We start from the raw sequence: 12,703 nt of genomic DNA, 5'->3' as shown, positions 1-12,703 counted from the left end.
TTAATTAACTATTGGTAATTCATTATTTTGTTTAGTATCTCGAACAAAGGAAAAAAATAGTACTTGACAGAAGTAGCGGTATAAGCTGAATTAGTCCCCTTTATGGGTCATCGTCTGAGGCTTAGTGAATACAAAATTGAAGAAAAAAAAAACAAATGATAACTATACAATCTTCCATGTTCATACGCTTTTCGCTAGCAAAGTGGTTACCATGTTGGCTTGAGAAGCCTGAGATGGCTTTTGCCGACTTAAAAAAAATACATTTAAAAAACAATCATCTGGATACCCCGACCTTTCTCCCCCACCACTTTCCAACTGGTCCAGACAAGTGATAGGATCATGGTGTATTGAGAAAGCTAAAAGCATGAAATAGCATTTAAAAAAAAACTTGTACAAATATTTCTAATCCCTCAGATTTACTATTGTTAGCGTAGATCTATTAACATCTATCTAGCACTTCGCAAACATAACCTAGATCACTCCTATCATAAACGTCGCAAAAACACGCAGTAAGCTTCCAATAATTTGCAGAAAAAGAACACTGGCAAACAGTATCAGAGTTATTAACTGGTTGTCCTGGCGCCCAGTCAAACAACGGCCTGACATCTGGACTGTGCTCGTTTGCCCATGTGCCGTTCTGCTTTGTTGCCCCTGACCAGAAGATATATGGGATATTCATTTTGATCATGTACTCTCTAAAGAAATCCATCTCTCCCTGAGTGTCTAGTTCTGCAAGGTATCCGCCGATTAACTTGCAAGAATTCTGAGCTTCTGCATAAAAAAAACGTGATATTTTTTGAGTCATGTAGTAGCTGTGGCCATTGAAGAAAACAGGCGAGTAGAAGTTTGACTGGTTTGTTAATTTATTAATGTATTCATCTTTCCTGCTCATGCAGCTCTGCATGGCATTGAAAGAATTTTGCAATAGACTTAGATTTGCGTTAGCCTCAGTAAGGTTTGACTGTAAATTATTAATTTGATGGAACAGATCATTTATATTAGTTGGCATCAATTTTACTTTGGCGTACTTTGTTACTGGTTTACCTATTTGGTCAAAACCTTGGACTTCACATACGTACAAACCAGTCAGATTTGAATCAGGGTATTTAAACCGGATGTGCAACGAGGATTCTCCTTGGTTATCTATTAAACCGGAAATGACCTCAACATCATGCGAGATGTTGTGGGCGTGACCTTCCAGCGCGTTGACCGAGGCCACGTAGCTGTATAACGGTTGGTCAGTTGTGCTCGAGTGTGCGATGACCAGAGAAAATATTGACGTCATAGCTGGAATTAGGTCACGTGTGAAACTGCATGTAATGTCGACGTCAGAAGTTAGCCCGTTGATAATAAAAGGCGGACTGAATGAGATTGTTACGTTCTTGTCCGGTGTCAGCAGACTATCAGTGAACAAAGGATCTTCATCTGAAAAATAAATTTAAAGGTTCATAGCGATATATAAGTAATCATATATCAGCACAGCTACTTTAAAGGATAATTCAGATGGATACTCACTCCCACGCACTCGTATCGTAAAGAAGTTGTATCCCTTTTATACTCACCAAGGTAATCAGTGCAGTACAGTTTACGTATAAACATTAGATACAGAAATAATTTGACATGCTCAAATTAGATCATTGATTGAAACGAAGTCGTTTTGTAGACTCTCTGGCCTGAGGTCACAATGGTCACTCCTCCATCCGTTGTGCTGCAGAAGGCTCGGGCAAGGGTTCTATCTCTCTCACTCCCTCTCTATCTATCTATCTGTCTGTCTATCTATCTATCTATCTATCTATCTATCTATCTATCTATCAATCTATTTATCTATCTATCTATCTATCTATCTATCTATCTATCTATCTATCTATCTATCTATCTATCTATCTATCTGTGTCTGTATGTCTGTCTGTATGTCTATCTATCTATCTATCTATCTATCTATCTATCTATCTATCTATCTATCTATCTATCTATCTATCTATCTATCTATCTATCTATCTGTCTGTCTATCTATCTATCTATCTATCTATCTATCTATCTATCTATCTATCTATCTATCTATCTATCTATCTATCTATCTATCTATCTATCTATATATATATATATCTATATATCTATCTATCTATCTATCTATCTATTTATCTGTGTCTGTCTGTCTGTCTGTCTGTCTGTCTATCTATCTATCTATCTATCTATCTATCTATCTATCTATCTATCTATCTATCTATCTATCTATCTATCTATCTATCTATCTGTCTGTCTTTCTGTCTATCTATCTATCTATCTATCTATCTATATATCTATCTATCTATCTATCTATCCATCCATCCATCTATCTATCTATCTATCTATCTATCTATCTATCTATCTATCTATCTATCTATCTATCTATCTATCTATCTATCTATCTATCTATCTATACGAATAAAACAATGAAATGAATGAAGAAAAACGTATTCTCGCTGAACAGATTAAAAGGAAATGAAGTAAGAAACGTTACAGATAATTTGTCCCCCTTTCTAATCTGAACTTTGTTTTCGTTTTGACATCGCCTCTTTTGTATCACTCATATACATTTTAATGTAATTGGACATTACCGAACAATCTTACCAAAATTATATGGTATATTTAATAAAATGTAATTAATCTTAAAGATCAACACTATTTTAAATGAAAGATACTTTTCCAATGCCCAAATTTTCCTCTGGCATTTTTCTAGTGTCCATTTCTTCGGTCCTCTTTTGTCCAAAATGACACCATGCAAGTGCGAAACTGGTCTTAGCGCAAAACGCCGTTGTTTTAATGTTTACATGACGTTCCTTCCATTGTTGGAAATCGATCGATCGCATCATGAACTCTTTCTCTCCGTAATTTCTTACCACATTCTGGTGGAATCAACGCTGGTATCGTCAGTCAGGAGAGAAATGGAATTTCTACTCTGAGCTCTGTTTTCTTAAATTAGGCACATCTGAGACTCAGAAAATAGCAAGTCATTTGGCAACTACGTGCAAGGGCGGGACCATAACCGAACCCTCTTACTTTGCCATGATTACACCTGCATTGTTAATATTCATAACGTTTCATGATACCAAAGTCCTGGCCTAGACTGACACAAACAAAGAGATAGTATGGTGTTGTTGTTGGGTGCAATGATAGTTTATATACTATTATTAAATAGAATTACATTTCTTATTAAATATAGTTTTCATGTTCATACTTAGTTTCTGTAAACAAGCCCTCAAAAATTTATCTACTTTAAGAAATTAATTTACAAACAAACGTTTTACAAAATACAAACATTATAGCTATGTTAAATTGGAGATTTCCAACAACAAAAAAAGATTCATTCAAAATAAGAAGTACCATTTATTTCAACGTAGTGAGACACGGGTTAGAGCTAGTTTATATTTATGTCAACAGTTCGGTTCTGGAACCTCGCAAATGTAACCTAGATCTGATTCAGTGCGATTATAAGGACATAGACACGGAAATAATTTCCAAGCACCCTCACGAGTAGCACACTGACAATTACGTGTGTCATCCTTTATTGGCTGACCAGGTGCCCAAGTAAACAACGGTCTAACAGACGAGTTATGCTCATTGTACCAAGAATCATCATGATTTTTTTTAGCTCCTGTCCACACGTAGATAGGATTAGTTTGAGCTAAGAAGCGCTCAAAGAAAGCCATCTCGTCTGGAGTGTCCAGTTCTATTAGATAGCCCTCTATCGAATTACACACATTTTGGTCCACGTTATAGTCAAAGAGTGGGATCTTATCAGCTAATAAATAACGATGTCCATTGAAAAAAGCCGAAGCTGTAAAATTATATTCACTAGTTTGGGATAATTTCTGTATTAATTTATCAAACAACATTAGATGTCCCTCCCGGCACGTCTGGAAAGCATTAACAGTATTTTGTAAAACATCCATTTGATTAAAAATCTCTTGTGCATCTTTTGGTAAAATTTGGAGCTTGGTGTATTTTGTTATGGGCCTTCCGATTTGGTCAAATCCTTGAACCTCACATACATACACTCCAGTCATTTTTGAGTCAGGATATTTAAACCGGATGTGCAATGAGGATTCTCCATGGTTGTCAATGGAACCGGATATGACCTCAACGTCGTGAGAAATGTTGTGCGCATGACCTTCAAACTCATTCACAGATGCCACAAAGCTGTAGACTGGTTGGTCAGTTGCGTTTGAGTAAGCGATGACCAGAGACAGTACGGTGGACATGGCGGGAACTTGGTCCCGTTTGAAAAGACATCGGACATCAACGTTTGAGGCCAGCCCGTTTATGATATAAGGTGGATTTACTGCAAGTGTTATGTTGTCGTCTAGAAATAAGATATTTTCATTGAACGTGAGATCCTCAGCTAAAACAGAAGAAAATAGGAATATTTACAGAACATAGAATTAGGAATTAGAAAAAAATGTTTTAAAAATTAATCCCTTAAGTCTTACCGATTTATGCATGCAGATGATATATACCTCATCTGCTTCTATGGTCGATGGTTTACTAGATTGCCATGTGCCCAGAACAACGACCAACCTTTCTTTTACCTTCCTCAACGTATGTCACGTAGCCGTTAGAGTCGGATGGACTCAGGGGTGTCCTAACAACCTAAGTTCATTGGGATTCGAACTTGACATCCTTTGCTTTGGAAAAGAAGCGATTTACGACTTGGTCACTACGGCCTTATGAATTAAAAAGGCGTTACAGATATAGAAGTTGTGCAAAGTGTAGTTTTAAAAGTTAGATCTAGCTCCTTTCTACCTAAACACGGTCGACATGGTTAACATGGCCTAGATCCATGAAATAGTAATACTTTCATAGAGTTGAGCGACTTTTTTTTTTGTTTCTAACGAAAAACTCTTACGGGAAAAAAAATGAAGAAACAAGAATAACAGAATGACAGCCAAACCAACTAGTGCAGTAGAATGGCGGTAGTAGACGTGCACCTTTCAGACCTTGTGATGATGTTTAGATTATCTGTTTCTGTGACCGGAGGTTAGAATTGGATGAACTCTGGGGCGACGTAAAAAAAAAATCCTGAATGTTACGGTCGTAGCGCAGCATGGTGTGCATGAATAAAGGTGCGAATTGGTGCAATGAATGGAAGGGAGGTAAAGAAGAGGAAGCCGGGAGAAAGTGACAGAAAGAGAGATGAAATGCTGATGTTTACATAAATTGTTATAATATTAAGGTATTGTTAGAATAGAACCTGAGAGTGTATTATTATTGTGAAGAGTCTTGTGTCCTAACACCGAAATTAAACATTTCTATTCTTCACCGAGAGTCGAACCCTAAACCTCTCGGTTCAGAAGCCAAGCGCTTTACCACTAAGCCGCCTGAGTGGAAATTAAAAGTGAAATAATTCTTTTTTGAATAAAGAATCAATTTTCAAGTTGTTTTGTTTTTTTTTCCTAAATATTTTCTTATTCATTCTATAATTATCATTTTTTATTTTTATTTATTATTTTGACTTTTTTTAAACAAAGCTTATATCAATCAACTCAATCTGTCTACCTGGCTATCTGGTAAAAAAAAGTTTTGTACAGAAGAATCAATTTAAAAAGTATTCAATTAATTAATAAAGTATTGGTAATTAATTATTTCTGTTTGGTATCGAACAAGGTAAACAAGGTAAAAAAAACTGTACTTGACTGATGTGGTGGTATAGATTGAGTTAGTCCCCTTGAGGAGGCTTGAGCCCTGTGGGAACACGTTGTCTTATTTATAAGCAATTAAAAAAACGATCACGGTAATATTCATTGACACTCCCCCCCCCCCCCCATTCTTCCATTCTCACCCCTTTAACTCTTATTTTCCCCTCTGGTCCTGGTAAGTGATAGGATCATAGCGCATTGAGAATGGTAAAAGCATGAAACTTTGTTAAAGCAAAAGGAATCGGTGCTGATGTTGGGTAAGATCTATTGAAAATGTAATTATATGACTGATTCAAACTAATTAATACGACTACGCTTTAAAAAGATTGGTTTAATTTAAATTTAAGAAATGTGATTCGAATAAAAAATAGGAAATCTCAGACACCCTCCTCCCCAAACATATCCAGAAAAGAGATTGGACGTCCTTACATAACATATCTGCAAAAGAGATTGGACCTTTTTCCAAAACATATTTACAAAAGAGATTGGACCTTTTTCGAAAACATTTACAAAAGAGATAAGACCTTGTTCCAAAACATATTGACAAATGAGATTGGACCTTCTTCCAAATTATATTCACAAAAGAGACTGGACCTTCTTCCAAAACATATCCGCTAAAGATATTGGACTAGGGCGCATTGTGAACGCTACAAACCTTGAAGACACAAGCGATAATAGTAAACAAACAAACATGTTTCACTTAACTCTTTCTCTCCGTCATAACTTTTCTATATTTTAACGGAATTCTTCATTTTGGTGGTTACTATTTCACTCCCCTGTTAGGATTAAGCTTTAATAAACTTTTTTGTTTGTTATCAGAAAATGTTGTATTTGGTATAGAAATAAAAGGGAAACGCATGTCCTTTAATGTAATAGAGAGTAAAGTTCATAACATAAAACATTCATTTAATTTAACTCTTTCTCTACGTAATTATTTTCCCACGTTGCGACAGAATTCTTCATTTTGCTCATTACTATTTCACTGCCCTGTTATGATTAAGCTTCAATAACATTTGTCGTATGTAATCACAAAATGTTTTATTTGGTAAAGAATTAAAGGCGAATTCATGCTCTTTTTATTTAACACAAAGTAAAGTTTATAAAATTCAACATTAACTTTGATTGAATGAGGTCAAATCAACGATGGTATCGTCAATTAGGAGAAAAAGAGTTAATAAGGCCAAATCAACGGTGGTATCGTCAATGAGGAGAAAAAGAGTTAATAAGGCCAAATCAACGGTGGTATCGTCAATGAGGAGAAAAAGAGTTAATAAGGCCAAATCAACGGTGGTATCGTCAATGAGGAGAAAAAGAGTTAATAAGGCCAAATCAACGGTGGTATCGTCAATTAGGAGAGAAAGAGTTAATAAGGCCAAATCAACGATGGTATCGTCAATTTGGAGAGAAAGAGTTAAACTCTTTTCTTATGTTGTATTCCTTCGCCTACTAAGTTTTCTTTTTGTTTAGCAAAATCTTTAGCGTCAATATAGTAGTAATTTTTTTCCATTTTCGTTAACGACATACAAGCCTTCAATAGCTGCAATAAATTAGAAGAGATTTTAATACTCTCCATATTTAAATTCTTGTCATTATTTCCTATAAAATTAATAATGAGCTATAACAAAAAATTATTATGGAACTACCTCCATGCATCAATCAAATATAATGAACATTAAAATGTTTTCAAAGTTGGTCACTTACCAGCTGAGGTCAACGTTATGCCGGCAATGATTAAAATCACCACCCAGGACTGCATTGCAAACATTATAGAAATTTAGACTTGGACTAAGTCTACACTAGAGACATCCGAATTGAACTGTATGCAGTGTAGTCACTTAGTCCCTCTATACTGATACTATATCTAGATCTAGAAACAAGGGATTAAACTATTTTCTTTGAAATTTATTTTGAGATAACTATTTAGTGTAAGGCATGGGCGTAGCCAGGTGGGGGGAGGAGTTAAGTGACTGTTTTTTGTGCTTTGATTTTGTATATATAGGTGAGATTTTAATACAAAACCGTCACTTGCCCCAGCGCAGCCAAGGGGGTTTTGATTTAAAAATCACCTACCATGGGGGTTTGCAGTTAAATCCCCCTCTTCTATAAAAAAAAATTAATGCAAACGACTATCCCAGAATTCCAAGAGCATAGCTAAGGAAGATTTTGATTTTAAAACCCCTCTGAAATTAACGACAAAACCCCCTCTTCAATATATGACTATCCATTCATCAGTCACCAGATGCTTTAAGCGGAGCCAACGGGGTTTTGTGTCTGAACCCCCCCCTACCTTTCCACCAATTCAATATAAAAAAGCAAATTATATACTCGAAATTCTATGCTTGTAGCTTGTAGCCAAAGGGGTTTTTGAGCTTAAAACCCGCCCCCTTCAGCTGGGTTTAATGTTTAAAAATACCTCTTCAATTTAAAAAAAACAATTACACACTAAAAATTGTATGAGCGTAGCCGAGCCATGGGGGGTTTTGAGTTTAAACCCTCCTCCTCCAGTATAAAACCTCTCCAGATGGTTTTGAGTTTAAAATCCCACTACAGTGAGTTTTGAGGTTGAAAACTTCTTTCTTCAATATTATTCTAAAGCAAACTACAGTCACTAAGTTCTTTGAGTGTCGCTAAGGGGGTTTTGAATTCGTTAAAAAAATTCATTTTTTAGTTTAAAACCCCCCAACAGATTATTTTGACTATAAAACTTCCCTTTTCGATATAAAATCTAAAGCAAACTACAGTAACCCAATTCCAAGAGCGTGGCCAAGTGAGGTTACAAATTTTTTATCAGTGGCTGGGCTCCATTAATAAAGTGCAGTGAATAGTCATCTGCCAAAATTGAAAAGACTAAATATGGCTCAACAAAGAATCTCTAAGATGAATGTTAGGAGTCAGTTATAGAGATCGGGTCTCAATCAAGGAAATCCTATGCCGAACTGGGAGTCGACCCCTTAGTAAGGTTGTGACAGGGCGTCGCATGAGGTTTGCGGGACATATCTTCGACAAAATGAATTATCCAATAATAAGAGTTGCTATGACATGGAGGCCATTACGAGAAAAGAGCAAACAGGGACATCCTAGTACAACTTGGTGCCCCACTGGATGTCCTCAAAAAAGGTGGGAAGAGAATTCAGACATTGCCAGTGACAAATTTTTGTGGAAGCAGCTTGCCGCCCAATGCGCCGAACGGCTTGGGAGGATCTAAGTAAGTAAGAATAGCACATACGGTTTTTGAAATAAAACTTTTTAATAGCTGGTTAATGCACTGTACATACCTCAGAATATGCATTTTGTTGGCTTTTAATACCGGAAACAGGGCTTGGCGGCTCACAGCGCTCCTCCAGATCCCACTAACTCCAGGAAGGACACAGACACACATTTATATATATATATATATATATATATATATATATATATATATATATATATATATATATATATATATATATATATTTAATCCCCCCAACTCCAACCCCCCCCCTCCGAAAATAAATCCTGGCTACGCCTATGGTGTAAGATAATTTCTCCTTTTTTAGATTAGCTTGATGAGTAACATTACATTATCAGGTCAACAGATTTCACTTGTATGTGTGTCTGTAAGCGTGGGTAAAATGATAATTTATCTCTCATTCTTTTTATAGATAACCTTTTGCAGATAACATAATCACCTTTTTTTTTCACTATATCCAGTAAAATTAAAAGAAATGAAAACAGCTATATAAATATTCTATAAATATTCTATAAATATCCTTATTCTAGCGTTCAGCGCATGTCTTTAACCTATAACGACTGTCTCAAACTAACAACATGCGCTCATAAGTTTCGTAGTCACACATATAGAACTAGCTACTAACAAAATACCCGTCTCTATCATGCATCACCAGTCTTGTATATCCAGCAGCCTGATACAATACACATTGCTTACACCCCAAGTCCTCTACGCAAAGGTTATACATGCCCAGGAAGGATGGAGGTCGTGGATTGCAAAACATCTTCAAATTGTGTAAGATGTAAGTTATGAAATTACGATCAAAACTGCACGCCTCAAGCAATGAACTAATTTCCTTCCTACGCAAATATGACTCCGAAGCAACCCCTCTGAACCTACAAAATGGTTTGGACGACATTGGGCATGAGATTCGCCAGTGGGAAGAAAAAACACTCCACGAAAACATTCCCGGCTTCATTAGATGGGGACAACATTTAAATGGCTGCTTCTTAGCATGGCTTAAAGCAGGTCATCTGTATCTGAAACTGAAGGCTTTGTTACAGCAATATAGGTCAGAGTAATTAGGACAAAAATTATGAGAAGCATATCCTAAAACTCATTGTTGTCGACAAATACCAAAAATGTGGAAATGTGGTTGAGTCAATTCAACATAAAATGGCCGGATGTTCAACCCTATCACAATCAGCCTACCTAGGTCGCCACAATCAAGTTGAAAAGCTAATACACCAACACTTGTCTATGACACATAATTTGATCGGTAAGGTTACTCTTCCTTAGTACAAATACTCCCCACAAGAGGTCTTCGAGTCTACTGATCATCTGCTGTACTGGGGTAGGAGGCCTATTTTGACCGACAAAACGGTAGATTTTAATCACCCTGATGTTCTGTTCATTGATAAAAAAAGAAAGAACCGCTACCATTATTGACATCGCCGTACAATTGTCTAATAATGTAAGAAAACCTGAAATGGAAAAACAACGAAAATATGGGAACTTAGGTTTGGACATTAAGCGTTTATGGAAGTTATCCAAAATAACAATATAACCCAGTGTTATATCAACCGAAGGGATAATAACAACTGGCCTGATAGATACCTTAAAATGCCTCAACATTCCTAGGAACATCCTCGTTGCCTGTCAGAGGGCGGTACTTCTGCAGACCTGCCACATCACCAGAAAATTTCTCAGTGGAAACTGTTAAAGGGACTACGACGAATTTTGTTTCTCTTTAACGAAACTCGACCCTGGCTTCGCCAGAGAATGAATACTCGCTCTTCGTTTCTAACATAATAATAATAATAACACTTGGCTTTGACACAATTACCGCATGCGACTGTATTACAGAAGAGAAACGACTGATTAATGGGAGAAAACACATACGGAAAGATGTATGAAAAATTTAAAGCCGCGGACAATAGACTTTAAATGAGTTCAGATATATTTTAACAACCTGTGATTTAATTCACATTTTTAATTTGTATAATGGTACGATTGGATTTAAATACTGTAAATGTTTATCTTTTTTTTTTAAAGTATGTTACAGTGTTACAATAGGTCTACATAACCAGCGCTAAGTAACATTCAAGATAATCGGAGTATTGATGCAAGTATGTCAGCGCAATATCGAACTGTTTACCTAGCACTGCTACGACTTCAAATATTCGAACTAATTGCGAAGAAAAATAGGTATCGAACATGAGTTCAAACAATGCATGGTCTCTCATGGGTTCCAATTTTCAGGCATGTAGCGTCAATTGTTGCAGACACTTGCAGAACAAAGAAATAGTCTGTGGAGATGGTGGAGGAACTTCCTTAGTAGTCAGCCGACTTAGTCGTGATTAGAGGGCTATTGGATATTTTGAGACTATGATCGAAGGATACATTTAAAGGTGAAACTAAAATATTTTAGGAATTGTGGTCTTTTTTTCAGCTTTTTTTTTTTCAGGGGAGGCTAGAAAGACTGGAAGAAAACAAACAATATTTTTTCATATTTTTAGTTGAAATTGAGAAAATAATTGTGCACAATTTCAGCTTGATACGAGATGGTGTGTGAATTTTCGTTTACCAGACTGACAGACTGACATATTGAGATGTTATAAGCTTTGGAATCACTAAACCTAGAGACACTTTAGGAATGTCGATTATAAAGATAAGCAATAGCAATAAAACAACAAAACACACTTTTAGACAATATCCTCGATTCTGAATGTTTAGGATAAGTGCAGTAGTTTACATGATCACGCAAACACAGTTGCGACCTACTTAAATTGGCCACAGGCAATGCAGACAAGGCCGTTGTTCCCTGGAGGTCTACTGAAGTTGCCTTTTCGTCGTTTGTTTCCTTCCACAAGGGCCATTCTATGCGTCTCAAATGTGTGTCCCTTGACCTTAGTGGGAGCTCTTTCAAAGACCAACCCGCTGACAGCAGTTTTCCTCTATGACAGTGAGAGAAAAAAAGGCGCTTATTGGATCTTTATAGTGCTTAAAAGAAATAAAGTTCCCCTTTCAGACCTTGCGATTTATAAGACAGATAATGATAAGACGGTTAATGAGCAGGGTGGCATGTGACCAGCACAATTAACAAGCGCTTTTACTTTCTTTTACTAAAGTCAGGTACCCAAAAGGTAAGTTTCCCTTTCAGAACCTGCTGTCTTTAGGGCAAATGATGTTAAGGTCATTTGTTTCTTGCCCAAAGGTTAACGAGCAGTGTTTCATGTGGCCAGCACAAATGACCAGCCGCCTCTATTTTCCCCAACTAAAGTCAGGTACCCATCAGAGTTTGTTGGACTCAGGGATGTCTTAAGAAATCCCGAAATTCAAAATCCCAATCTTGACCGAGATTCGAACCTAGGATCCCCAGCTGGAAGCCAAGTGCTAAACCACTCAGCCACAGCGCCTCTCTTTATAGTGCTTACTGTTGATAATTAGTCTTTAGATATTTTGAAATCAGTACAACTAAACTGATGTAGGCGTATTATAGGTTTTTTTTTATAACTTAAAATAACTTGAACAAACTTCTTTTTTTAAAACAAAACTACATACAGACAAATTCAACTTGGGATGAAATGTAAGAAATTTATTACAGTTTAGTAATAATATAAAGTGTTTTTTTATTTAACGAAACTTTACCACTTTAACCAGGTTTTTTTTCGAGGGTTATAACAGTTACCGAGACTTGAAATTCTTATCTTATAAAAGCAGACGTGATTTGCTTTTTTTAAAAAAGATGATTACTGTGGTCCTACCGGAAATTTTGCCCGAATGCCCATATAGCCAGTCCGCCCCTAGCTGAGAGCGA

General features: G+C 36.4%; 1 protein-coding gene across 3 annotated transcripts; it reads right to left on the bottom strand.

Annotated features, from left to right (window-relative positions):
* On the bottom strand, positions 1-7,535 carry LOC106052793 (uncharacterized). Of its 3 annotated transcripts, XM_056017378.1 has the most exons (3): positions 7,377-7,535; positions 1,563-4,381; positions 1-1,425 (listed from the first exon to the last, which is right to left on the bottom strand). In XM_056017378.1, exons 2-3 carry the CDS (start codon positions 1,597-1,599, stop codon positions 440-442), a joined length of 1,023 nt encoding a protein of 340 aa, XP_055873353.1. In that variant the 5' UTR covers positions 1,600-4,381; positions 7,377-7,535; the 3' UTR covers positions 1-439. The 3 variants fall into 3 exon arrangements, with proteins under 3 accessions (XP_055873353.1, XP_055873351.1, XP_055873352.1); XM_056017376.1 differs by lacking the exon at positions 1,563-4,381; XM_056017377.1 differs by lacking the exon at positions 1-1,425 and having other exon boundaries at positions 3,347-4,381.
* Between the last annotated feature and the right edge of the window lie 5,168 nt (positions 7,536-12,703).

Source organism: Biomphalaria glabrata, chromosome 18 (assembly GCF_947242115.1).
Source record: "Biomphalaria glabrata chromosome 18, xgBioGlab47.1, whole genome shotgun sequence".
In the NCBI taxonomy this organism is placed as follows: Eukaryota; Metazoa; Mollusca; class Gastropoda; family Planorbidae; genus Biomphalaria; species Biomphalaria glabrata.
This window is presented reverse-complemented; position numbering and strand designations above follow the sequence as displayed.

Excerpts from the sequence above, each read along its gene's own strand:
- LOC106052793 (XM_056017376.1), bottom strand. The coding sequence starts at position 7,440 with ATGTTTGCAATGCAGTCCTGGGTGGTGATTTTAATCATTGCCGGCATA. Across the intron at positions 1,426-7,376 it reads CATAACGTTGACCTCAGCTG|ATGAAGATCCTTTGTTCACT; the intron begins GTAAGTGACCAA and ends TTTATTTTTCAG.